Source organism: Anser brachyrhynchus (assembly GCF_964034855.1).
Source record: "Anser brachyrhynchus genome assembly, chromosome: 14".
Classification (NCBI taxonomy): Eukaryota; Metazoa; Chordata; class Aves; order Anseriformes; family Anatidae; genus Anser; species Anser brachyrhynchus.
The window spans coordinates 10,663,675-10,691,174 of record NC_137709.1 but is presented as its reverse complement, the minus strand read 5'-3'; the positions used below and the strand labels follow the sequence as shown (position 1 = coordinate 10,691,174).

At 53.4% G+C, this 27,500-nt stretch overlaps 1 protein-coding gene across 2 annotated transcripts in view; it reads right to left on the bottom strand.

The window, feature by feature from the left end:
- NEURL1B (neuralized E3 ubiquitin protein ligase 1B) overlaps positions 1 to 22,156 on the bottom strand; it is a 128,101-nt gene extending 105,945 nt beyond the window's left edge. Inside the window, exon 1 of one of the 2 annotated variants that reach the window (XM_080554738.1) lies at positions 22,030 to 22,156. In XM_080554738.1, the coding sequence (XP_080410864.1) occupies positions 22,030 to 22,072 (43 nt within the window). In that variant the 5' untranslated portion in view covers positions 22,073 to 22,156. The remainder of the gene's footprint in view (positions 1 to 22,029) is intronic. The other variant, XM_080554734.1, reaches the window with a different exon arrangement.
- Positions 22,157 to 27,500: the final 5,344 nt, after the last annotated feature.

Genomic DNA, 27,500 nt, shown 5'->3' with positions numbered 1-27,500 from the left:
TAGTTGAAGAAGCGAGTCTAAAGCAGCTGCTGACTCCTGATAACCCTCTGCTTTTATTTTCTTTTTTCTTTTTTCCTCCCTCCTAAGTCCTTCATTCTGCATCCATGGTGTTCCTCATTTAGGAGGAATGACCTGCTGACGTTTTCATGGCAAGGGAAGTTGCCAATGGGCAGCTCTTCCAAGGAGACCAGCAAAACCTACCTGGCATGGCATCGTTAATACTGGTAAGGTTGAAAAAAGTAAATGGGTGTGTGGCGGGGCAGAAACACTTAAAACCAACAGCAATTTCAGGTTTTATAACAAAGCAGAACAGCAGGCACCAATGACACCGCAAGGCACCTTCAGGCTACAGCCACCTATTTTTAATGACAAGGCTCAGACGAGCGACCTGTGACTGCTGCCTTGGCGTAACCCCAGATCCTGAAGCCTCCTGCAAACAGGGGGCAGGGAGAGGAGACCCCACGGCCCAGGGGTCCCCTCCCCAGGCCCTGGGATGGTCGGCGGTGGCACCGACAGGCTCCCAGCTGGCTCCCATCACCCATGACATTGGCATTGTTTCCGTGCCCGTGGGCTGGCTCCATCCATAAAGATTTGCGGGGTGCTGGGCATGGAAAGTTCTTTGTACCTGCAACGGGCAGCGAGACCCCTGCCAAGAGCAATCGCCCATCCGGGCTGTCTGCCCCAGCATGGCAGGCATCCCCACGTCCATTAAGGACGTGTCCTTAATCCTCCGATGGCTGTTAAGGAGATGTCCACTTCCTGCCTGTCCTCCTTATTTACAGCTGTTAAAAAATCCCCTTCTTCAGGGAGCTGGGCCAATAGCAGCAAACTGCTGCTCTTCCCCCTCCTGAGGGCCCAGCGCGCGGGGAAGGCATTACAACTATGTAACCTGGGGTCACGTTTCACCCTGGACTCAATTAGCAAGGGTTAAAAATGGAACAAGTCCTTACTTTCCCATAGGAAAGTTGCTCTCCGCTGCCCGCTGCCCCCAGGGGCCTGCTGACACGTCTGCAGCGAGCAGCAGCATCCTCGGTTCTGGTGAGCAGGGATTTTCCCCCGGGCTCGCGGCTCCGTGTCCGCCAGCCCCTCGTCCCGGCCACCACGTCCTGCCTGGGCCGAGCATTTCGGGTGCCGGAGCTCCTGCTGCGGTGGGAAGCTCCCTTCTGCATCAAACAACAGCGCCACGCACGGCAAAGCCATCGCAGCCCTCGCTCCCCCCGTACAAATGAGCCCTGTAAAGAGGGCAGAGCTGATTTGAAAGGGAGAAATACCTACGGGAGGGCAAACACCTCCCTGCTGCCGTTGTGCAGCCCCAGGGCCAGCAGTTTGGGTACTGTGGCCGCTTTGAAGTCCATCCGCTGCCTTGCACCACATTTTACTCTCCCCTATCCAACCAAGTAATGACGACAGCGACACCAGCAACTGGGGAGGATCTCCTGATGGCGAGCTCTTGTTCCAGGGTCCCGTGAGCTGGTGCTGAGACGTGTGAGAGTCTAAACTCCTAAAAGTAGAAGTTCAGCAGCAGGTGACCTCCTCTCCTCCCCTCACACCCAGCAGGACCCCAAGCATCACCAGCAGCAGCACCCCCAGCTACCTGCTCGCATCCAAAACCCACCCGAGCACGTCCCGGCATGGCGCGTCCGCACTGGTGCAGCGAGGACGCGCTGCTTCCATGGGTTGTGATGTACTGGGGGGATCCACGTGGGAAAGTCGGGGCTCTCCACCTCTCCCCTGTGCCAGCAAAGCCCACGCGCATCACGCTTGCTGTCGTGCTACCACTCATCTACCCCCCGCCGTCCCTGTGGGCCGCTGCCTTTCGGCATCAGCCAGGTGCCCCCTAAAAGCAACGTGATGTGTGTCACAAGAAAAATGAGAGAAACGTTTTAATAGCACAGCAGTTGGGAGCTGAGTGAGAAAAGGCAGCAGCCCTTTGACTGGAAGGGCTACGCAGCGGCTTGGGAGGCTTCCCAGCTGCGCTAAGGGGCTTTGGAGCCTGGATCGAAAGAATCACTGGTGGTTAGGTGGGAAGAGGAGGAGTTCAATTCACAGGTACGCCATGAGGAGTTGTAGTTAGAGACACTGCTGCTGTCTTTGTCGCTCTCCATTGAGCCCATCAGCTCACACCACTACGTTGCTGCATGCATGCAGCCCCCCTGGCCCTGCAGAGCAGCTTGGCCCGGGCTGTGCCCCGTGCCCACCTCCCTGCAGAGGAGCCAAGAGGATGCTCAGGCATCCCGAGCGCCGGGCAGAAGGATGAGGTGGCAACACGGGGTGCCGGGGAGGCAGTAAGGGGACCTTGCTCCCAGGGGCAGGGCAGGGTCCAGCCCTGCACTCACTGCCGGGGTTGGGTTCCCAGCAGCACCCAAGGGCTCCCGCAGGGACACATCTCTCAGGAGCTCAGCACCCAGCTTGGGATGCGTTTGGAAAACCTGCCCCCCACAGCGCAAACCCTATAAACCAGAATGCTCCAGAAAAATAGACACAGCAGCGTGCGTCCTCTCTCCCCCACACGCTGCAGCATATATAATTGCCAGCGCGGCAAGGGGAGAGATATACATCAGTGATCCTCTTTCATTTTTCTTGCTGAAAGCTGCTGGCTGCAGGACTTGGCAGCCAGGGAGCCAGTGGTACAGCCCGCGCAGCCGCACCGAGGCGCAGCAGCCCCGCGCGCGGTCCCGTCCCCTGGCCTCTGCCCTGCAGCAAGCTAGGCTCGTTCCTATAGCTCATTAAAGAGGGATAAAAGTAACCTTTAAAGGTTGCTTTCATGTGAAGCGAGTCTAAAACCAAACAATGACTTGGCAAAGAGCGAATCGGGTTTTTGAAAGCAATGCATTTCACTGGAAGTCTTAGTTCTTTCCTTTTTTTTTTTCCCTCCTTCTTTTGAGCCTGATGGTGGATTATTTTTCCTTGACACAATCCCGCCTCCGCTGTGATAGATGACGGCACATTTAGCAGTGTTCAGCCAAAACTTTTAATCTCCATATGGAAGATGGATGGATGAGGACTCTGAAGCCTGCATCAATCCCTTCAAGAACAAACATGGATCCAGCCCAGACCCCCCTCCCAGGCTCGTCTGAAATACACAGAGCATAGTGCCGAGGACACGGTCCTACAAAACCTCATCTGGCACCATCTGCAGTGTTTGTGAAGCAAAACGGAACAAACGCTGCCCAGGACCCCCGGCCGTCTCACCAGAGAGCACAAAGGGCAGCGTAGCTTGGACAGGCTTTGTGCTGGGGGCCCAGGACCGCCTGCACCTCTCCGTGCCAGACACGTTACATCGAGCACCGCTCTGTGCTGCGGGGTGGGAGGCCTGGGGACACTTCCCCAGCTACCTGAGCAGGGATCACGCACAGCTCCTGGAGGACAGGGGCTAGGAGAGCCAGAGAAGGAGCCAAATGGCTCCCAAGATAAACACCATGCATCCCCTACTGCAGCAGTCCTCGCTAAGAGTGTGCAACGCAGAAGAGGGGATGATGACACCCAAAGGCATCTTCTCTGGTCTCCAGCATGGGCAGCTTCTTTGCTTCAACCCAGACCAGACACCATTTATTGAGGTGAGGGAGCAAACAGGCAACGTTCAGGACCCCAAAACAAAGGAAATAAAGGAAATCCATCAGCTCCACAGCTCCTCCTTTCTTGCTTTTACATGCCACAGGATATGGGGCCAGGAGCCTCCGAGGAGCTCCTCTGGAGGCAGCGCTGCAGGCAGAGGAGTGCCAGGCCCCAAAAGGGCAGCTCCCGTCCCCTAACTGTGCTCATAATGCCCCCTGTCATTGCAGGGACGGGCAAAGGGCAGAGGCTTGGGGAAATTTTCCTCTGCAAGGTGCAAGTAAAACTCCAGAGAAAGCTTGCTGGGGGACCACTAGGCAGGAAGGAGAGAACTCAGTACAGGACGGGCAGGAGGGATGCAGGGGGCAGAGAGCCGAACACCTGCAGGAAAACCTCCCAGCTACGTCCCCGCACGGCACGCAGCAGCAGCAGAGGAGGATGCATGCACCGCACGCAGCGCGTGTGCACCTCGTTAGTATCGGCTAGAGCCCCCGGTGCAGCATGCCAGAGCAGTTACCTAACCAGCCATAAAAACTCCTCCGGCCCCTTCTCAGGTACGAAAGCCAACACTTCATCTCGTAAACTGCAAAAAAGCCCCCAGATGTTTATAAAACTCCGCCGGGCAGCTCGGCGCAAGCGTTGCTCACCGGTGAAGCTTTAGGGGTGAGACGCAACCCCCGGCACCTTGCGCCCGGCCCCGGGCAGCTGCTGGCAGCTCTGCACCCAGACATTGGGCAGCACCGTGACCCTCTCTGCACCCCCAGCCCCTCTTGGCGCCGTCCCCACCGAGGTGTCCCCCTGCCCACCGTCCCCAGCCCCTCCAGCCCCTTCCCTCGGTGCCACGCAGCACCCGCTGCTCCTGCTGCGTCCCCAGGGCTCCTTCAGAGAGCCGAGGGCTGAGGGTAGGGGAACGCCGGGCAGCCGGTGACGAGGCATTACGCAGGGGAACTCCTCAGGCATCTCCCCGTGCCAAACGCCATCCCAGCTCAATGGCTACGATCAGCCAAGTAAACACAACGTATATTTATTGCTCCTAGGAAATGCTTTCATTTCTTCCCCCCCTCCTCCTCCTCCATGTTCGCTCCGAGGTAGCGGCAGCGAGCTATGAAACACTCCCTCCGCGCGGTGCTGCTAGCCATGGGAAGCCAACGCACTGGCTTGGGCAGATCATTATCCCTTCGCGCACAGGGCTGAGGGAGGGGGTGGCAGCCTATAATGACGCTAATTAAGTCCTTAAGTGTCTCGGTAAAAAGCAGGTAAGACTTGAGCACAAGGCAGAATATTCCATTAAGGCAGGCTTCACCGTAGACACAATGCTGCATAATGGGATCCTGTAATTATGCCTGCACTGCAGAGACTTTTAAAAAAAGGAACCCTGTTTTACATTCTCTAATGCAAACAGCATGAAATGATGTTGCTTAGAAACCTTTACACTCCTACAGTGTGTGCAAAAAAGTTATTCCAGACATCTGTATTTAAAATAAAATTTAAAAACAATCCTACCGCACACACTCGCATGGATTTTGGCTTCACGTTGAGTGATGAAGCCTATGAAATGTCAGAGGAAATTTAAATTAAAAAAAAAAAAAAAAAAAGATGACATGCATTTAAAAACTTCAGCAGCTCGTTAAGTCATCTGAGGCTACGTCTGGTGCTATTCCACCTCGCCCGTTCACGCGGGGCTCTGTCTCAGCAGACTGACAGTGCCATTCGTACCAAGCCAGAGTCGCCGGATCACAATCGTTTGCACATTTGTGCTGACCTCAAACACCCAGAAGATATTTTTCCCCAGACAAACCACCCAAGGTTTCACTGCAGAACGGGCACAGTGGGAGCAGAGCGCTGCCCAGGTCCCAGAGTCACAGGAACTCCACGCAGCAAAGCAGGCGGGGGGATTTTGTGCCAGCACCGCGATGGCAGCAGCTCACCAGACCCCAAGCACCCCCTGCTGCCCCCTGCCCAGCGGCTCACGTCAGACCCCGCAGGAGGCTGCAGGGGCCCGAAATTTCCCACACTGGGGGCAACACGGTCAGACCCGCAGCAGCCCATAGGCAGCGTTTTACCAAGCACCGTCTAGACGCTTCCTCCCTTAATTCGGGCACCGCGTCCTACAGGCAGCCCGAGCCCGTGTGTCCTCGTTGCAGGTGAGTGTCCCGAGGGCAGAGCTGGATCTCACTGCCCTAGAGGGAAAGCCTCCCGCTGACGGGACGCTGGGGACACCAGCTGCTGTGCCCCTGGTACCAAGGCCAGCCTCAGTAAGGAGGGTATCTGACCTGTGCTAGGGAGACCCGGGCACACAGGAACCTTTCTCAGCTCTGCTGGTACCTCCATATTCCCACCAACACTGCCTAGACCCTCAAGACTACATGAATAGAAGTCATTTCGCTTAAAATCTCCCTTCAGAAAGACCTCTTTTCCTTCTGTCTGGCCCAAAGAACCTCCTCATCGGAGCGTGGTAACGGTAAGTGCATTTGAAACGGCATACAAAGCAACGTCTGTGCTTTTTCTCCCAAGACCTAGAAAGGTCCCTAGGCAGTGACAGCTGGAGAAGGCAGCAGCAGGAGGAAAAGCCCCACCACAGAAGCACACAGACCATCTGTGACCCCAGGCAGAGGGCTGGCAAGAGCTCCCATCACCAGAGCACCAGCATCAGGGCTCACGGAGAGGCCAGGAAGGAGCTCACAGCAGAGGTCGAGGGATGAGCATCATCCTCAGTGCACTCTGCTTCCTCTCCGGGTCACTCGTCCCCTTGGTACACACAGAGCGACAAAACTGTTCTCACCTGGACACAGCAAAGTCAAACCAAGGACTAAGGTGCTCTGAAAGCTCCTGTTAAGATAGGCATGAAAATGATCAAGTTGCGATCGTTTTTACGTCCTCCAGAAAGCAGATGTTGGCCAGCTGCTGAAGACAGAGGGTTGGCAAATCGCCCGCCGCACACTGCTCACCTCCAAGCGGCGCACACGGCAGAACAGCCATCCTTCTTCCTTCCCTGGGGAGCGCCCCGAGCAGCGGGGCTCAGCAGCTCTCCCTCTGCTGGCTGCTCTCCTTCAGCTGAGGAGGAGACAACTGCCTTGTGGGCACGTTCTTATTTTACCCTTAATTGTTTCTACAAGTAATCAATGCTCGTTACAGGGCTCACGCTGCTCTTACCAGTCGTGGGGTGAAGTCTGAATCAGATCAAATGTAATTGTGCAGGCAGAGCGTGCACATATATAATGCACCGACCAGGCCACCACCAGCTGGGACGTGTGAGGACATCCATAGAAATGGAAAATCAGAGCCGAGGAGCTGGGTCTCCCATGTACCTGCATGCCAGAAGTTAGAAATCCTACTAAATTTGAAAAAATAACACAACATTCAACACGTGCTACCCATACAACATTAGCTGTCTCCATTCGGGTATCCATACAGCCGGCTTAAGACTCAGTGAGTGCTCCCTGAATTTCCACTTATTACCAAAGCTCGGGTGTAAAGCACAGTGCCTATATGGTTTTGGTGGTTTGTTGGTTTGGGAGATTTATTTTTTTTTGGTGGTTGTGCTGGTTTTTACTTCCCCTTTCCCTTTAACCCTGGTATACGCAGCACAGACCAAACTGTTAAAGCACAAGCCCAAAGCGTGAAAAGTAACACTACAAAATTCAACACAAATGCAACTTTGGCAGAGCAAACCTCAGAGCAGTCGGGAGGTCCCAGTCCCCTCTGCGCTTCCACTTCGGAGGGCCCAGAGGACGTCTGACTTCTTACGGGTAATTAAGCAAAGCGCAGGTTTCACCTGGCTGCCCTTTGCATGCATAACGGATATTTTACAGAAGACGGGTAAAGAGCTGACAAAATAAAGTAAATTTCAAAATTTCCTATTAGAGCTTGGAAGCCTGATTAGAGCCTGCAGAGCCCACGGGATCCCCTCCCCTCCTGCCCAAGAGATCAAGGCCGCGACCCCACCTGGGGCTATTCCTGCAGCACTGTATCGAGGAGCTGGATCAAAAGGCTCGATTCAAAGCCCACAGCAGAGCAGAACACTTCCCGAGCAGCTCCAGCAAAGAGTTAAACAATGCAACCTGTTGATTAATTTGCAGGCAACAAGCTGCACTAATAGAGCCCCGGGGACCTTAATCAAGCTGTTTGCTGGATGCCAGACCAAAGCAGGAAGATGGGCAGAGCTGTCAGGATGGATTAGTGTTTGCCCACTGGCAACGTTGCTCCTCGATGGAAGCGGGGGGGGGACACGAGCCTGCAGCGGCAGAGCACGGAGGGGAAACGATGAGCCCGGTGCAAGCTGGCAGAGGGTCACAGGGCCGGATGGCTGCGGGAGCCCAGCAGCCCCCGCAGGGGAGTTAATTGCAGGAGATGGTTTTGCATCTTGGGTTTTACGTTCTCCTCCATTGTTTGCAATTCCTTCCGAGAAGCTGGGAAGGAGCCGCTTCTTCCTTAAACGAAAACCAAACAAAAAACCTCGTCCTTTTCCATTCAATATTTTTTCCTGGCCCCCATTCTCCTCCTGTGCTGTGGAGAGTTGAATGAAATAAAGTTACTTAACCCCTTCAAAATGGGGTCAATTATATGTGACACACATTGGGGTACGGACGTTCAGCAAATTCAGCTTAAGTTCAGAAAGGATCATTTCCTTTCATTATTACAAGCTTTGACTTGGGTGCTTTTTTTTTCTTTTTTTTCCTGCAGCATTTTCTGTTCTGACACAGCACCACTGGGTTAATGCAGCAGGATCCAGACAAACCCCACATCTTCCCATCCCTTCCCCTGCAAGGATCCTGACTGGGATTAGTGCCGGAAAGTGCAAAAATTACAGATCCGAACTCTGTTTCTGGTTATACACAAGGAAAATTTTCATCTTAGGCACCTAAACCTTATTTAATCCAACAGTCCTTTTCACCAGAAGTACGCCCCTATCTGCTGCCAGAAAGCATCTTTCTTGGCACAACAGTTTAACGGGATGCTCCGTGTCCAAGTGGATGCACAGAGCGTGCAACACACCTGCCTCTGTGCAGGAACAAGCACAGAAGACAAAAAGATTTCTTGCTAGCCCCAAACAGACCAAGACAAAGGAGCAGAGAATCGCTCAGCTGTCTCTTCCTCATGTCAGGTATGTTTGGATTGAGTCCATTTTCCCTACCAGCTTTCTGCTGTTCCAGCCAGCAGGAATGAAATATCCTGCGGGCATTTCCGCAGCTGGTGTAAATTGCTGTAGCCTCACTCATATCAGCGCGGCTTTGATCATTTACACCAGACAAAGACCTTCCTCTCCTGCGTTTACAGCTCCACCGAGCACCACAAGGGACACGAGGGACACGAGCAGGATGTTGACGCTCCATGACTTGTACCCATGGATGAAGGCAGAGAGGATCATAAGCACCGAGCAAATGCAAATGCAGCTGAGGATTAGCGAAAGCAATTATGAAAAACAAGTAGTGGAAATAATGATTCATCAGGAATTGAATCAGATGCTGGGCCCTGTCCTGCACTCCGTGGATTTGGTGACGGCAGTGAGAACGCCACTCCCATAGAGATAGTTTTTAACGCTATTTCAATGCCAAAAATGCCCGGTGCTAATTTTGCAATAGCACCTTTTTGCCCACCCTATTTTTCAGACAGCTCAGGACCTTGGAAAACGACTGTGTCATCCCTTTCACCCCACAGGTACTTCTCTCTTTACCAAAACTTGAGGTCAAGAAGAATCACTCCATTACACAGAAGCGCGATAGGAAGAGCTGCATGAAACTGTGGCTTGCATTGAGCCAGAGGCCAGGCTGAGCTCTCACAGTCCCCCCAGCCAACACACCACAAACACACCTGCGTACATCATTTCCCCGCAGATCTCCAAGAGGCTTTAGAAAACCCTGGCAGTGCCGACAGCATCCCCACAAAGAGCTGGAGGACACGGGGACGAGGAAATGCAGACAGCCTTGATGAAGGCACCAGGTGCTCTGCACCTAGGTCTGAAGGAGCACACCAGGACTTGGTATTTCCATCGCTCTCACTGGGAACTGGATCAGGCCCGAAGCTGGGGAAGGGCTGGGGCAGAAACCTGCCAAGGACTAAGGAACATCAGACCCCGGGTTAGATCTGTTCACACCAGCTGAGCAAAGTGACCTTGCTCCGCTAGTATCAGTTCTCCATCTGCAAAGTTTCAGGTTAAAACGTCACTATTAAAGACTAAAGTCAAGTGTCGAGTGAGTCACTAAAGTAAAGATGAACTAAGAAAGCTCTGCTTGGATCCCCCACCCTACTCCAGGTCGGCAGCCAAGACATTCCCCATCAGCTGCGAACGTCCTGGATCGCCAGCAGGATTGCAAGCGAAAAGCCAGGGGAGCTTTTTTCCCCCCAAGGTTCAGAGCACGAGCAGCAGTTTGATTCCCACAGGCTGTAAATCCCCGAGATAACGCTGACCTCTGCCAGCAATGCATTAACGCCCTGCTGACACACCACATCTGCCCGGCTGGTGCAGCTCAGAGACCCTTGCTAAGGGGCCGTGCTAGCTTGCGTCCTGGGAATAATTCATGGGGACCTTCCTTCCACCAGCTGGCGAGGAGGGCTTGGTCATATGGACTCTGATTTTTGCCCCCCAACAGGTCAGGAAGAGGCGGGTGAGCCTCCCTGAGGGAGCAACATGGGCCTGAGTACGACGGGAGGGGTTTTCTGGCACAAGCTCCCGTGGTGTAAAGAGACTGGGGAGGTGATACAGTGAGCACATTACAGGGGGCCAGCAGAAGAGGGGCTCGCTGGAGCTCCCTCACCTCCATATACTTCCTCTGATGGAGACACTTCTGGGGTCTAACCCTCGTTTGCAGCCCCACGGGTGGAAAGCCACCTGGGAGAGCCTCTGCCCTGCGTCAGGAAGGGACATCCTTCAGGATCTTCATGCCTTTACGAGAAGAAATTGGTACAATGCCGGGCAGACACGGCCCCTGCAGCAGTTCCAGTACCAGAGGCAATGAAGGGGCCGGTGCCCCCAAGGCCCCCAGCACAACCCGGGCAGCAGGCTCCCTGCTGCGGCCACAGAGGTTGCACACGCCGACGGAGAGCCACCTCAGCCCTGAGCCACGCTGCTCAGTCCCCTCTTGTGGCCAAATTATTTGTGGTGACCAAGGTGCAGAGTCCCCAAAGCCGTGGGTAAGGCATGGGAAGGACAGAACCGCTACCTCTGTTCAGCTCTGTTCCCATCCCACGGTCCCAACAGCGACAGCGGCTCTGAAACAGAACCCCAGGCGATGCTCTGCCACCAGACAGAACATAAAGCCTGGCTAACCGAGAGGGAATCGATGGCAGCAACTGAAATGCAATTTTCCAGCAAAAAGCCAGAATATAGAGGTAGCAGAGGGAGTCTGTCACAAGCATAAGAAAAATAAAGAAAATATAGAGGAGACAAAAATCAATAGGGAAAGAGGTGGGGGGAAATCCACTATTCAGAGCTTGGATCGCACAAAAAAGTAAATAGACAAAAATGTCTATTTTTCCTGCTTGCACTCTAGCAGAAAATGATACGAAAATATAGAAAAAACAATCTTACTGCAGCCAGCAGAGTGTGACCATAAATTACAGCTGCCAGATAGCTGAAAAAGTCAAACCAGGAGATTATCTGCAGAATTTCGTATGGCTCTGTGGGTCACCTCCATCTCCAGCAGTTCAGGAAGAAAAGGAGGGCACAGAGAAACTAAATTATTTATGTCAGTCAAGCTTTCCTGTCCCTGTGCTCCACCTTTCCTACCACGGTGCAGTTCTGGGATTAATGATCAGGCGCTATCTGGAAGTAGGCACAAGAAGAAGAGAAGCTGAAGCAATTCGGTGTTTGGATGAGGAGAGACGCCACCGGGCTCAGCTCGCACTGAATTTCGGAGGAACATATCCCTGAGCTAGCAGAAGATGCACGTCATGAAAACCAGAAGACCGAAGCACCGCAGGAGAGCGACAACGACAGCGCTCCCGAAAAGGACATCCAGGAACGACAAGTCAGTCAGCGTGGTGCTGCTACCCGATAAACTAATTAAGGTGCTAATTAAAACCAGAGCGCTTTCCCGTCTGGGGCTGGCAGTAGAGACCAGCTATGGCCAGAACAACTCTCAGCGAGGAAAGGGGACGGGTGAGCGAAGCAGGCAGTGCGGGGCAGCCGGCTGGCGGCGTGTTTGGATTTTCAGACGGTCTTTGATGAGAGCCTTCGCAAGAGGCTGCTAAAGAAACCGAGCAGTCATGGGAAATGGCAAGGAAGGAAATCGCTTAAGGAGTGGGTAAGGGGAAGAAGCAAACAGGCAGGTTCTTTAGAGCAGTTTTCTCGCCTCAACACACCAGATCCCCATGCCAATTCACAGGTTTATCAACACAGAAAGCAGGCTGAGTAAAGAGGGGTTAAAATCCCCTTTCCCTTCCCCAAACTATTGCCAGAGGGAAGCTGTGAAAACTTCAGAGGAACAAAACGTGGCACTGCCAAGCTGACAGAACTGGAAAAGAAATCAGATTTGTTCACCCCCCAACAGGGTCCACACCCAGCCAGGAAGGGGCACGGGCAGCTCGGGGATGACCCCTGCCCAAAAATATGTGAGAGCGCGACCTGGAAACGAATCAGGCTGACATAAACCAAGTTAGTGATGGAATAAGGCTCACAGGCCCAATTACGGCCGTGGAGACCAGTGCTGGGAGCGATACAAGGCCTCAAAGGTGGGGATGAAAGGAAAACCCCCACCTTAAAAAAGCAGAGCAAGAGGGTGGCAGAGTCCCAGCTCCCCCCTCTCCTCTCCAAGAAAGTCTCTGGTTAAAAGTTTAGACTGAGGCTGCGAAATTAAGGATCTGAAAATCAGTAACGGCCAAAGTTTATACGGGGCAATCTTAATTCAGCCTTCCTAGGTGTTGTACAGCAAACGGAGCAGGTGTCTGTACGGGGAGGTGGGGGGAAGGATGCATTTAAGGATAACCTTTGTGTGTTTATCTTTGTGGCCTTTCACCACGGCTACTTTTGTTTGGGCGTGGACAGACTTGTCAGAGGAAATGAGTTAAAAGACACCGTATAATTGCACAAAAGCGCATTGTGCTGCATGGCAATAATCCTCCCGAGAAACACATCTCCCAGCGCGCCACCACCACGGGGCTCCCTCCCGCACAAAGCCCTCGTCCAGCCCCGGCCACAAAGACCACGCTGCCCGCACCCCCGCTGGCTTCCCCCTTGCCCGGGGTGGCACCGAGGGGCTCCGGGCTTCACAGGGGTCCCGGGCACCCAGCTCGCCCCCAGCAACACCGAAGTTTGCTCAGGCCACGCTCTGCACCGGCTGCATCTTTGCTGGGAAAGCTTTGGAGCAGCTGAAGGTCAGTGCCACCACCGTGCCGGCAGCCCCGGATGGGGCAGGAAAGGTGCCCGGGGACGCAGCCCGGTACCATGGTGTCAGCCCCGGCGGCCAGCCAGCGGCGAGGCAGGCGCAAAGGGAGCAGACTGCCCAATTATCTAAATAGCAGGACTATCCGGAGCTGTAAAAGATGCCGATAATGAGATTTTCATAAATGCTTCTAGGGCGTGTTAGTGCAGCCCTTAGGAGAGCCTCCGAAGGCTTCCAGTGGCAGTGAGGAGCAGATTAGTTCACCTGGGCTTTTAGTGGGACCCCTTTCACCGTCCCGGGAAGCAGCAGACACGGGGATGCTTTGCAGAGGGCTCTGGTCCGTGGGAAGGGGCCCTGCAGCAGTGCCTAGGAAAAGCTCCATCCCCTCCATCCCAGGAAACAGCCAGCAATACGAAAATGTGGGTGGAGGGGGAAGGGAAGCGTCACTTTTGGTTTCCACTGGCACCAAATACGCTTCTGGCACTATGTGACTTTTTTTTTTCCATAATCAAGATAGTGGGTTATTTTTTTAAAGTAAACAAAGGCCTGTAATGTGGCGTCTGTACCGTGCCATGTCTGGAGCCTCCGGCTTATCAGGGCCGTCACGGGACACAGAACTTTCGTTCATTTTATCTGGAAAAAAAAGTCCCTGAAGCCCACAGACCCAGCCCGCGGGGCGGACGGGAAATTCCCCCCCATCTCCGGCAGATCCTGGACTCGGGTCAGCTTTGGCTGGAGGCTTTGAGGACACCGGGACACAGCAATCAGGGACCAGACACCGCTGTGCTGCCACCCAAGCTCTGACGTGGGACGGAGCGCTGGCTAGCGCCGAGGCGCAGAAGGCAGCCGCAGATAACCATCTCCGGCTGCATAGTTCTGGGCCTGAGAAAGCATTTCCCCAAAGGCTCGGCCCGAGGGGCTTTCTCAGCGTCCCACCCTGGCTGTCATATCCTCAGCCTGGGGCTCTGGGCAGTCGATCCGGCTTTCCCATGGCCCTGCGCGATGACCAGCGGGCCCCAGGCATCCAACACCAAGCACCCCGGGTCCCTCGCTGGGGCTGGGACCAGGGGGGCAGCGGGGGTCGGGTAGGGGCAGCCCCAGCCCCATCGGGACCGGCCCCGTGCCCCCCTTTGTGCACACACACGCTGCTGGGGAGCAGGGATGCTGAACGGATGCAGAGATGCAGATAAAACCCTCTGCCGGGGCTGGGTTTACACAAAAAGCCCCTGGTTTACGAGGCGCAGCTCAAATACAGCACACAAAGAAACACGCTGTAATATTTTCTGAAGGTTGGTTTTTTTTATTATTATTATTATTGCTTGGAGAAGCGAAAGGTTAGCTACAGAAATAGAACGCGGCGATGTAGCACAACAACTGCTGCTTGTTTCTCTTACCCTGCATCTCCTTCCCATCCTCCCGCAACGCCCGGCCGCCCCCAGCTCCCGGCCCAGGCGGGACGTGCCCGCTGCTTTGGGGCGCGCAGGAGGGTGGACCCGGCAAGCAGCACCGAGGACCTGCAAAAACACATGCCCAGGGAGGGGGGAGAGCCCCCAAAAGCATTTGTCACAGCACAGCTTGCATGAAAGGAGGGAGGAAACGGGGAGCTCCTGGTGCTCCCCAGCCCCTTCCCGCACCCCGGTGCCCCCACAAGGCTGGCGGCGGCTGCAAAAACCCCCGAGGCCTCCCCAGGGGACAGGGAGCAGGCAGCACCCCAGGCAGGAAACACTCAGGTTATTGTACGTAAGAGGGTTGTTTGTCTCGGCCCCGTTAGCAGTCAGCAAATTACAAGTAGGGATTAAAACACAAAGCAGAGCAGCGCCGGGGCTCCAACCAACCTGCTTGTCCAGCTCACGGCACAAACCTTCATTTACTGAGACACAAACCAGGCAGCCCCGGCACCTCTTGGCCCCGTGGAGTGTCCTGCCCCACAGAGTGTCCTGCCCCACAGAGTGTCCTGCCCCAGGTGAAGGCGTCGTGGCCGCACGTTTCCTCCCCATCCCCACCACGGCCACACGTGGCTCGCAGGGGGAGTCCCGCTGGTCCAAACCTCTTTCCACAGCGGGGACCCCGAGCTGGGATCCCAAATCCTCCCGGTGGGGTGGAGGTGACCCTCCGGAGGGCTTCGCAGGCTGAGGCTGGAGTTTATCGGCACGCGAGTGCCACACGCAGGAGGAGAGCCGTGCGCGCATCCCCGGGAGCTGGGTGCTCCCACCCGCAAGGCTCAGGCAGAAAGCAAAACAGGTTTGACAGAGAACAAATTAATTCAGCATGAAGATTTTCTAAAAAATAAAAAATAAATTACGCCTTTGACACGTGAAAAATAGATAAATCCTCGCAGATTGCTTGAACAGGGCCAAAAATCCATCACAATGCCGAAGAAAGGAGGCACAGACAGAGCTTAAACGCACACAATGTTTTGTGCCCCTCAGCAGCAGGAAGGCGGCACAGCTCGGGGACGGCAGCGGGGATCCCGGCCAGGACTCCTGAATTCCCTCAGGCTTTGGGGGATTGCTGCAAGCAGGAGAAAAGGAATAGCTCTCCTTCCACAAACGGGTATTGTGACCTGCTACAGACAGTTTGTGGCGTCTCGTGCCTTAATTTCCCCTTCAGGTAACCCCAACAGCAGGACAAACCCATAACTGCGATTTTTTTATTTTGTAAGGTCTTGTGAAGAAACGAATGCAGCACTGATGTCTGCATGAGGGTTTGGGATCCCAGAATCTCTTAGCATAGTGCCAGGGTGGGCAGGGGACAGGGCGCCCTCCCTGTCACTGCCGAACCAAAGTGGAGCTCAGGTCCCGCACCCGCAGAGCCAGATGGTGCCGAGACTTCATTCCCGTTCCTTTGCCCAGCATCCCTCCTTACTGGGGGCACACCAGCACCACGGACCTCCCCCCAGTAACTCGGCCAACCCTCAGTGCCTGCTCTGCCTTCTTGGCTATCCCAGCCTAGGGTTTAACCTTGAACGACACCTAAGAGCTGTTTTTCTCAGCATCAAGAGTCTGTTATAACTTTTTAAATACACGCACGCACTTTACAAAAAGCATTGCCCCATCTCCTCAGCTTTTCTATGGGCTCCTTCAGGCTCCCAAAATCCTGCCCAGTTTTCAGGCTGTCCCTCCACCTCGCATCTCGTGCAGGTCCCATACTCAGGTTCTCCCCTCTCCCACCAGCGCAGCACAACCCCGCTAACTGCGATTTTAGCACGTCCCTTGTGTTATCCTTTCTTCCTGGGGAATTTCCAGCCTCCCTCCCATGCCCTGTCCTCAGACAACCAGGTCCCTGCAGCACAGCCTTCAGCAGGTCCTTTTGCTGTGTTCATCCTATTGCCAGAACAAAGATGTTCCAGGCTAGCAGCCTCTGGGACAGTTCTGTAGCTGCTTTCAAGCAGGGCACATGTTGTGACGCTTTGTGTTCTGATTTATAGATACCAAAACGTTTTACGTAGGTACTCACAGCCTCCCTGTACCACCAAGGGCACCGAAGGATACCCCTAGTGGAGGAGACTCATCCAAGATTCAAACAGCAAGACAGCAGAGCCGGGAGTAGAAGGCAATGCCGCAACTTCCAGACCCCAAAAACGAGCCCCCAGAAATGGGCTGTGCAGGTTTGAATTGTACAGACTGCAGTATATCGTACATAGCGTGTCTAAGTGCTTTTCTATTGTCCCTTTCCAGGATTTATTTTTGCATTAGTTAACTTCGCATCAGCCCAAAGCCTCCATCTCCCGACCCCAAGCGCAGACCACACCTGACCTTTGCATGTGTTCTAAATTTGTACCGTGAAGTGCACATTGTATTTCATTAGCCTCTTGTATGTGTTTTCCACAGACACAATGACACAAAAGAAGCAGAGCCTGAGAGCCAAGCCCTGGAAAGACGGCAGCTTTAAATAGCCGAGTATTTAAATGCTCTTTGTCTTGCCTTTCCTTGCTGAAATATTGCATGTTATTTAGAATCAAGCCTTAGCTTTATCGGGAACCCTGAAATAGAGACAATGGAGGGCTGGGTGAATTTTAGCATCATTTTAGGTCTTAAAGTTTCTCATTGCTCCCTCACCCCCCGTTAAAGGACGTGTGCCTGCACCCCCAGAGCCAGCAGCGATCTCTGCCAGGAAGGGACGAGATGCGCAGAGGTGGTGGTGCAGGGGGAGAAGCTTCGCCTCCATAAACTGAGGGCAGGACTGCAAAACCAAAGTTACTGTCCTCGATGGGGAAAAGTCTGCAACTTGAACGGACTTTCAGGCTGGTACACCCAGCTGAAGTCAGGAATGAAACGTTTTCTGAGCACTAAATCAATGGGAAAACCGTCAGGAGAGTAACAGAAGCAATAAACATTTATGTTCCAGTTCAAGGCAAGAGCAGGCGTTTATAACTGCGCTATTTGAGTGCCAAATTCTCTGAGAACTGGAGTCCTCTCTAGTCAGGGCACACGGATGCTCCTTTTTAGGTATCTGTAGCAGCCTGCAGAGAAGATAAGGCACTTGTCCTGAGTGAAGAGACCCAGATAGGGGTGTACCAGGGTGACCTAATGGGAACGCGACACCAGCAGCATTCCCATCCCTCCTCAAGGCTTTAATTAGTCATTTTGTTTGGGTCCTAACACATTTGCCCGTGTTTTGTAAAGCAAATAGAGTTTAGGTTTCTTTCCTTTTTTCACTTTCCTGAAAAAGCAGCTGCAGAAGTCAGAGGTACTTGTGGAGGGAGAACTGTGCAGGCGTCCAGCCCAAAGATGCAGCATGCAGCAGAGGATTTGCAGTGAGAATCGTGCTGGGAAGAGAAGGGGTCATCCTACAGCGCTCAAGAAGAAGAGAGGGGAAAAAACAACCAAAAAGAAGCCACCTGGTGAGCAACCCCCCTACCCTGCATTTCAGAGCCATGAAGAAACAGCAAGCACATCAGTCAGTCCACTGATGAGGAAACACAACATGCACTCTCCCCCATTACCTCTGTGATAAATCTACGTAACCATCGTTCATTTGTCAGGAAAAACACACCTAAGGCTATCGTGTACAGTAAGATCCCAGGATGCTAAGTGAGCCGTGCTTGGCACAGTCAACAGTACGAGTGCTAAAATGTAGCTCTGCAGCAGTTTGTTAGTAAGAAAATAGAATATACAGTGCAAAACCAAAGTGTCTTCGAGTAAACCATGCTTAACATGAAGAGAATGATCTATTTTCCCCGCAGCTAAGTGCGCCCACCTGCAGCCCAACGTGTGCAGGTTAGCTGAGAAATGGAACTGTTGTTAATCCACGCGCGGCAGGCAACACATGAGAAAGCAGCTCATACGAGAATTAACTGTGGGACGGAATATTTTGGCAGCTGGGTACAACGACTCGGAGTAAGAAGCACAGCAGCGAGGACAAAACCTGTGCGATCAAGTTCCCAGCTGTGAATGCAAGGTACCAGCCAAACACTACGCTCAAACCCGCAGAATTCAGGCAGCCTCCCTCCTCCTCACCACCCGCATAAGGCGCGCAGGCCAAGCGCTGAGCCCCGTGGGGCAGAAGCCGGGGGCAGAGCAGACCCCAGCAGGGAGCTTTCCTGGGGTCTGGTGCCACCTAAACGCTTTGTTCCGTCCTTCAGGCTGATCCGCCTGGCTTCAGAGCAGGGGAAGGAAGCCTGTCAATGAGCAACCTTCTTGCTTCTGCAGCACCGGGCCGCTGGCAGAACACACGTGCTGACAACAAGTATTACAGCGGGCAGGACAGCACCGTGGGCTGGAGCAAGCAGCACGGAGATGCAGGGCTATCGGGGCTCCTCTGCAAAGGGCAGGGAAGGAAGGACAGAAGCGGCATTCAGACACAGAGAAGCTGCTGACCACGTGGAGAAATACCAAGCAAGACAAGAGGGATGTACACATCTGCCAACATTTGCAGTCATTTTTGTGATCTGCCCATAAATACACGAACACATCCAGCACTTCAGCTAACTGATGGCTAACTGAAGCTTTCAGACCAGTAGCCAAAAACTCAGCACAGAGGCCTGTGGATGCTGTGCTGACTTGTACCGCTCTCTAGCACTGCAATCTAGTTTTACATTCAAAGACCATTAACGGAGTTCAGTCAGGGAACGATTGTTTAATGCAGACGTAAGTGGACCTGTATTACACAAAGAAAACTTCCCGTGACTTTTGACATTGCCGAGCTGCACAAGATGCAAACAACTCAGAGCTCCTGCCACACTGCGAGGCTTCCCGCTGCTCCTGGAGGATGCTGCAGTTGGTCAGTTGCTCTGAAGGAAGATTTGACACACACAAAAAAAAATAGGAAAAAAGAAAAGACAGGTGGCGTGGTGAGCCAGAAACTCTTCCTGAAAGGAATGCTTCTTTGGATCAAGAGGTAATTACTCCTTGGAGACTTGCCTGTCTGTTGTAAACTGTTCTCCAGAAGTTAGACCAGACACTGTGATGTCCGACCATCCTGTACAGGTCCCAACCTAAATGTCTCAGTCAGGCATCAGCCCCCAGCCACGTCCATCTGAGACAGTCCCATGCAAGTGTCAGCCTGCCGTGATGTGAAAGGCACCTGCGCTCTGGGTGCAGAAGAATTACACATCCGTCCGGATTTAACAAGTGCTCACACTACGAGCACGGCTAAGCTGTCACAAGCTGTCAACTGCTGCAACTTGTCCTGGTTCTCCAAGGGAAAGGAGCTTTGCCTTTCCCCTTCTGCGGAGGCAGAGGCACAAGTATGCACAAGAACCAAGAACCACTCTCAGATGTGCCCTCCCCAGCTACCAGGAGAGATTTCCTCCCCTGGGGACCAGCTGCTGCATGGTATTTGCTCTTCTTTTGGCCAGGCTCAATCCCTTAAGCAACCTGCTTTGCAGTGTCCTTTTCCTGGCATTTATTCAGCTCTTTTTTTTTTCCCTGGCCCAGCTACGCAGCAGTAGAGCTGGCTTCTTTAATCCCGGCTGCCCTCTAGCGAGGGATCGCAGCCTGGTGCCTTGCTGCCACCGAGGCTCTCCTGGAGCAGGGACAGCCTCGTCCTGCACCGCCGAGCTCGTTACCCAAGCCCCTGCCCCACTGCTCTGCACGAGAGATACACAAAGCAGTATTTATAAACGGTCCCTCGTACCTTAGTGGCAGCTCCAGTTTCGAAGGGAAATGCATATGAAAGAGCAAATCAAGACTGCCACCAGCCCACCAAGCTCCAAGTCCCGCTGCAGCTGGAGCGTACACAAGCTCTTGGCCGGGGCATCTCTTTGCACGCTTCAGCGCACACCGAGCATGGCACGAGCAGCACAGGATCACAGCAGAAGGGGTACCAACCGCTTGGATTTGCTCACATTAGGTAAAATCTGTCGACCCCTAACAGGTCAGGCTGCAGAAACTGGAAGCCGTATCAGAGACGCGTGGAAGCTACCCCACGGAAGCTGTGTCGGAGGAGGCAGGGGGCTTGGGCCCATGAAGGCGGCACAGCTGAAGCTTCAGCAGTAGGAAAGGTGGAGAAACCAGCTTGAAATCTTGGAGCCTGGACACAAGTAGGGCTACCAGCTTTGAGAACTGATTCATCAGATTTTCGGTGACTGTATTGTGCAAATGGAGAAACTACTTCAGGTTGAGAGCAGGCTGAGATTTTTACGTTCTTTCTTTCTCAGTCCTTGACAATTAATTCCATCTCTGCTCAAAACCTGCTATCCACCGCTGGAACCGCCACCAAACACATTTATCTATTTTCTCTGCTGAGCAAACGGGAGCGCAGCAGTAGCTGTTGACATAATGTATTACTGAGGGCTGACTTGCCTGACAGTACATTAACTTTAAAAATGTTATCTCAGGTACTGTTTTGCAGAACTGGCTTTATAATCAAAGACTCGATGTTTGGATTTCAAACCAAAAACTGGCATTAGGAAGCACGGTTACGCATCGATTAGAAACAATCTTCCATTACATAGCAAACATGTAAGCCTAATGGTGACTGACTGCCCCAAAAAACAAACACAGCATTAACAGCTCCCAAGAGAAAGAAGTACAAGAAACACAGGAACCAGCTAGGGCAGAACATTACCTGCACCCAAGGCACGCATTCCCTAGGACACAATCAGCACCTAATCCCCTGGTGCTAGCAACACCCTGCAGAATAGCAGAGGCCCTCCCTCAATGTACATACACACCTGAACTCAATAGTGCCCCACACACGTGAGCAATAGGACTAGGAAACAAGGATCAAAAGTCACTGCTTTTTTTTCTCTTGTTCTGCCCACAGCCTGCAGTCACCCATTGCCAGAAGTGAGGTGCCTAAGTCTGCAGTAAATACCCCTACATCACGGCCCGCGTTGCTCTGGGTGCCTTTTCCTCCTGCACTGGGCAGCACTCGGCATCAGTGTGAGTGTCCTTAACGCAGGCCACCCGGACCTCTGTAAATGCGTTTGCCACTCACCAGAGAGGAGGGCGGTGTGATTTTGGGCTCCTGGCACAGCCCAGAGGGACCCCTAAGTCCTGCCGGGGTGCTGAGGCAGAAGCACCCAGCGCTGCAGGACTCGCTCGTGTTTAGGAAACGCTGCCAGCAACAAGATACTTTGTTTTTCCCCCCAAACGAAGAGAAAACGAAAGTAAATACTTAAAACGTTTTGAAAGTAGTCATTAAACCACATCGAGCCACCCGAAGATTTGATCACGTTTCCGAACTTGCCACCGAGAATCGGGCGCGAGGAAGGGCAGCGCTTTATTTCGAAAGCCCGTAGCAGGTCCCGGGCACGTGGGAAGCGGCACGCAGATCCCAAGGGCTCGAAGCCAAGGAGAGGCTGGGGAGAAACAAGCCCAGCCTTGCGGAAAGTCGTTAGGAGACGGTAGCAGCAGCAGCGATGACAGCCTCGGGTAGCTCACCCGTTACCCTGGCGCTCGCAGCCCGCACTGTTTGTATTTCGCGGCCTTGGCACCTTGCGCGGGTTGGCTGAGCTCCGCCAGCAGCTCCCTTCAAATCCAGCCAACCAGGCAGCCGGCCGGGGGACATCGAGGCCGAGCACAAAACCACATAAAAACGATTAAAAGCTGACACCCGGCCGCAAAACCCGGCACCAACCCTCTCGTTCGCTTTACCCCTCAACCTGTCAGCGGGGTTGGGGGGGGGCGAAGGGCTTGGGATGGCGGCACGGGGGGGGGACAGCGGGGACGGAGGCGGCCTGAGGGGGCGGGCGGGGCCGTCCCGCACTTACCGGGGCCGGCGGCACCGCGGAGGACGGACTCGGCGTTCCCCATGGCCGGGCGGCGTGAGGCGGACGGGCGGGCGGCCGCAGGCAGCCGGGCGCTGTGAGGCGGGCGGGCAGCGCCGCGCCGCCGGTTCGAAGCTGCCGCCCGCCCCGCCCCGAGGCCGCCGCCGCCAACCGCAGCCTGCGGGCGGAGCCGCACCGAGCTGGGGCCGCCCGGGATCGGCTGGGATCGGCTCGGAGGCGGCCTGGGGGCGGCCGGCTGGATACCTGCCCCCGGGACCGCGGCCGTGCCTCACGGCGGCCCGGTGGCTGCGCCTCGCGCCCGGCGCTGTGAGGGCGTGGGGTGAGGGCGTGGGGTGAGGGCTGTCCGTGCCCGCCGCGGGGTGCACTACTGGGGTTGTTCTGTTTCGTATGACAACTTCTAGCAGGACCAAGATCTGTGCCCCGTCTCAGGCAGGGTGCCATCCTCTCATGACAGAGAGCTGACAGATTTATAGCAGAGATGAGGCCTGCTGCCCCCCAGACACTCTGTTCCCCGTTACTGCGTTTGCTCTTACGTTTTTCAAAGGGCTGATTGGGGTTTCGGAGGCACTGAATGAGCAAAACAGGAGGTGTGAGATTCTTGAGCTGTCACGGCAGCCAGGCCACCCGTGGGGATAACAGAGAGCATGGAGGAAAATGGCAGCAGGGGGGGCACCATTTATCCCAGTGCTGAGTTCCTCTTTCACAGCCGCAACCAGAGCATGGCCACTGGATGCCAGCAGCTTTGAATTGCTTAGATGTAGATAAAGACATGTCCTGCCCTGGAAAAGAAAGACACAGCGAGAACGTGGCATGCAGATAGATGAGCACACTGCTGCCTCGAGCCAGGGAAAGGGCCGGGTCCAGGAGAAGAGGAACAGCAAAGCCCCCGCAGTCCCCACAGCGTCCCAGTGGCCCTTATCAGACAACACGGTTATGCGATGAGAGCCCCGCTGAGGCAGGGATGTCTTGCTTGAGTGCGAGCAGGGCAGCGACTGGGACATGCGGATGCTCCTTATCTATCTGCTAATGCACTTTTTATCTTCTCCGTTAGGTGGGAGCAACACAGCAAGATCTCGAGTGCTTCAGCAATTTCCAAAGCGGCCTCCGGAGCCGTTGGTGATATCCTCGCACATGGCAGTTGTAGCCGCCTCATCACCAGGTTTGGGGTCATTCGTGTGGTTTGGGTTTCTAATAATACCGCTTGGAACAACACCGACAGCAGCAGCACGATGCAGAACTGCTGAGTGTTCACAGCAGATCCTGTGACATCCCCGGCAAGTCGGGACTAGCGGCAGGACGCGACCTGGAGCCCTGAGTAACAGCAGCAGTTGCAACAAAAGGGCACTTAGTTCTCAGACTTTCTCAAAGCAAAAGGGAGGAGACGTCTTGCCCTCTTGGTTCCCAAAAGGCACTTAGACACGCTTTCATTCCTGAGCAGGGTGAGTAGCACCCTGAGAAGCTTTCCCAGCCCTCTAATAACAGGGAAGTTGCAGCTACCTAAGCAGGTGCAATGGGAACCTGTATTCCGAAGCAGTGAGTCCCAGGGTTGCCTACTGCGAGGTGATCACCCCAAAGCCAGGGAAATGGGCCCTGGAGCCATGTGGTTGGCATGCTCAACATGCTCCATTACTCAACCATCTCGTTTCCTGCAGTGTAGCCGGGATCTCAGCCCCTGCAGCCCCAGCAAGAATTTCCAGATGGATGAAAATAGCCTCCTTTTATCTCCGTCTGCTCCCATCCCCGCTGGAGCAGCTGCCGGCCTGTCCCCAGGAGGAGGAGGCACCCAGACAAGCCACTCCATGTCCCTCAGCCGGACACTCGCAGGCACTCAGGGCAGGCTGAAGGGAGCCTGGCAGCACTGCTCTGAGGACAGAAGCAGAAACCTTCTCAGACTGTGCCTTGCAGCCTGTCCCCACTTTGCACCCACTGATTGCTCCCATCACAGATGGAAACGCTGCCCAGGGACAGGACTCCCGGGAGGTACGGCCTCGCCTGCTGGTCCTGGCACAGAGCGGCGGAGCAGAAGGTGATACTGCAGCTCTGACAAAGGGCCGTCTAGCATCATGCTGCCTAAAATACCCCACACACAATTCTGTGCTGTTCCTGAGTATTTTGCTCTGGAAGAAGACCTGATCAGGCTAAATTTTCATAATGTTTTTTTCCACAGTTACAGTATCATGAAGAGTGCAGATTTCCCAAGCAGATTTGAAGCCAAAATGCATCGATCCTGACCTGTAGAAAGGCTTTTTTACATTCTTCTGTGTTTATTCAAGCTCTGAACTTTCTACTGTTGCCAAGAAGCAGTCTGGCTAGCAATGACCATGGTAATGATTTTTTAAAACATGAACATCTGTCTCCGTTGGGAACCAAGCTGAGGTTCACCAGCTCACTTCATACCGAGACCACCGAGCGGCTGTCAGGCAGTGTTAACTCTCAGCATGTGTTATTGGACTGGATCCAAAAGCCTTCAGAAAGGAAAGCTTTAGCTCCCATAAGCTGTCACACCTCAGCTCTAGGGACTCAGCATCTGCACCACGACTCAGCCAGCCGTTCCAGCTGCATGGTGCAGCCCACAGCTTTCCCAGCAAGACACGAGGAGACTTCGGAGTTCACTCGCACGCTCGGTCACTTCTGCAGGGTAGGTCCGGTCAGGGCTGGGCCAGCCTTGTCTTCACTGCTGCAGAAGCAGGAGGATGCGATCTTTAACAGGGGCTATGGGTTATACAAGGCCACATCCCCTGAGCAACAGGACAGCGAATTACCTCAGTGAGTAACAAAGCATGCCATTTGCATTCCTCTCCCCATAAGCTCCTGCTCTGGAAGCACTGGAAGAATAACGCAATACACCAAATGAACAGAAATGAGAGCAGACCTTACACAAGCAGAGCACTGCAGCTACTGCCCAAGGCACATCCATGTTCTCGGGCCAGTCCCTGCAGTTGCCTATGGTTGCATACAATGTAATTGTGCTGCCTGTCCTAAGGTATCCATGAACTGACCGGTGGCTGTGAAGGAGCCCTTGTGATTCCCTGTCCCATTGCCCTGCAGGGAGAAATTTTGGGTTCTGTCACAATATAATCCTGGAAAAATCATTGTCTTCCTTCCTGAAACTCTGAGAGTTGCAGCAACAATAATACGAATGCCTAGCTTCTTACTTAGCAATTTTATTAGCAGATCTCAAAGCACTCCACAAATCTTGATCCCCAAACTGCAGACAGAGAACCCCATCCCCAGGGAACAGGAGGAATAATGTTTCCATTGAGGTCACTTGGTGGCAGACCTGGTACAAAACCCTACATCTCCCAGTACTCACTGGTTTTATATCCCCCCAGTGTTAGGGCATGCTGTTGCTCAAATCCTGGACACTTGTGTGTTACTCCCCCATGTTCCCAGTAAGAAGCTGTTGAAGAGCAAATAAGATATATATTGAGTCACTTTACATTTTTTCAGTGTGCAACTCCATTAAGGGCCACTTGTAGAATGACAAAAATTTGTTCTTTCTGTGAAGAGCAGCTGAGTGATATGACAGATCAGCCTCCCTCCAACATCTCTTAAATCCTAACCTCAGATGACTACACCAGGCAAAGTCCTTCATGTATCTTTCCAGCACTTTCTTCCTCTGTCGAAAGCACAAAATAACAATAAAGATGAATTTTGCACTCAGGATGCTGTGGAAATTAAACAGACACTTATTTTTAAAAATCTAAATGGAAGTTTTAATACGGTCTGCAAGCATTGTTATAACTGGATACCTCAATGACATCATTATCACCCTTCTCATTACAGAATATAATCAGTTATGACCCCTCTTGTGCTGCCTGCATCCAGAGATGCAGTAAATGTCTCTGCTGTGCAGTTTCTGCAGCCTTCTAGTGAAGGGCAGCGCCTCCGGGCTGCTCTGGGTGCCTGGCAGCTGCCAGGATCACCCACTAGAGGGGAGCTTTTCCCTACGAACCAGCAGCAAAGTTTCATAAGTATAAACTGAGCCCGGATTTCCAGAGATGGATTTGCACTGACAGTGCTCCCGGATAAGTGTAAGAGTTTCCCTCTCAGCTTAGCTTATGCCACTTGGAAATGGTCTTGATACATCTGCTGGTCGACACATGCGCGCCCACAGCTCTGCTGGTATCTCAGGGTTCCCCTTTGGAAGTAAACATCGGTGCACATTGGTACAGAACTGATGTCAAGCCAGCCAGCAAGGGCAGAAGGATGACATCCTTCCAGTGAGCAAGTCCAGGGTCCTCCTCAGACACAGCCCAACATTTTCATGTTGTTCCAGTGTTTTGCAAGATGTCAAAAACTCAAGGCAAGATTTCGGTCTGGGGTAGCTTTCTGCAGTAACCACAGACCCCAGAGGGAAGGGAAATGATATCAGGCAGACGTCCCTTCACCATCCACTGCCGCCTTCTGCAAACAGTCTTCCCTGGGAGTGGAGAGGGCAGGAAGGAAGGAGACGTCCTTGCTGAGGCCACAGCAAACTTTTCAGACATCTCTGGCAGGTCATGCATCAACGCACACCTAAATGTCATCTGATAAGTGCATGGAAAAAAAAAAAAATGACGCGGCTGCAGGCCACATGAAATGAAGTCACTGGCAGTTCTCACCACTGCTCCCAGAGCTTTGTCTCCCAGACACCAACCAAGCCAGCCTCTGCCAGCCACCCAGAGCCATCCTATCTTGTGCCTCAAAGTCCAGCAGATGGCAGAAAGACATACAGGGAAGGGGAAGAACACACTATTAATTACAAACGCAGTTATTATTTGTAGAGCGGTACCCGATACCTCCTGATCACAGTTCCAAGTTTTATTGGGCTGAGCATGGCAGGATGACATTTCTATGGCACTTTTCATCCTAGAGTTATTGCAGGGCCAAACAGGCCATATTTCTGGCCCAGGACGCGTACACTGTGAAATAAATGCATTTTGAACTCTGTAAATGGAGACAAGGGTATAAATCCTGCACTGAGGGCTTGCATGCGCTCTGTGCATGTTGTTCTTAGCCAGAGCTGCTCCCTGGACCCATTCATCCTATCCCCCACTGTCCCCATCTGCCCACTGCCAGCTCAGTTACATTGTTCTGGCCTCACGATATCCAGGAATCAGAGATGAATGTCCCAGCTCCTTAAATTCAGCCTGGAAAATATCCCTATGTAGGAAAGAAGCTACTTCTAGAAAACACCATGAGCAAGGTAGCTGTATTTAAACTCTTGGCAGCTTTTTATTTATTCATTCTGCAGTAGCTATTTTAGAGGGTGTCATATGAGAAGGAAACAGAAGAAAAAAACCTCTCAGCTACTGTGACAGCAAATCTGGACAAGACAAATCTCTGTGAAGGTGGGATTGTGTCTTTCTGTGGGTGTGATGGCTTCCACCCACCACTTTGGGGTGACGAGAAACAGTGGTTTGGCAGCGACAGCAGTGCCGTACAAGAGTCTATGGCAGGAGATGAAAAAC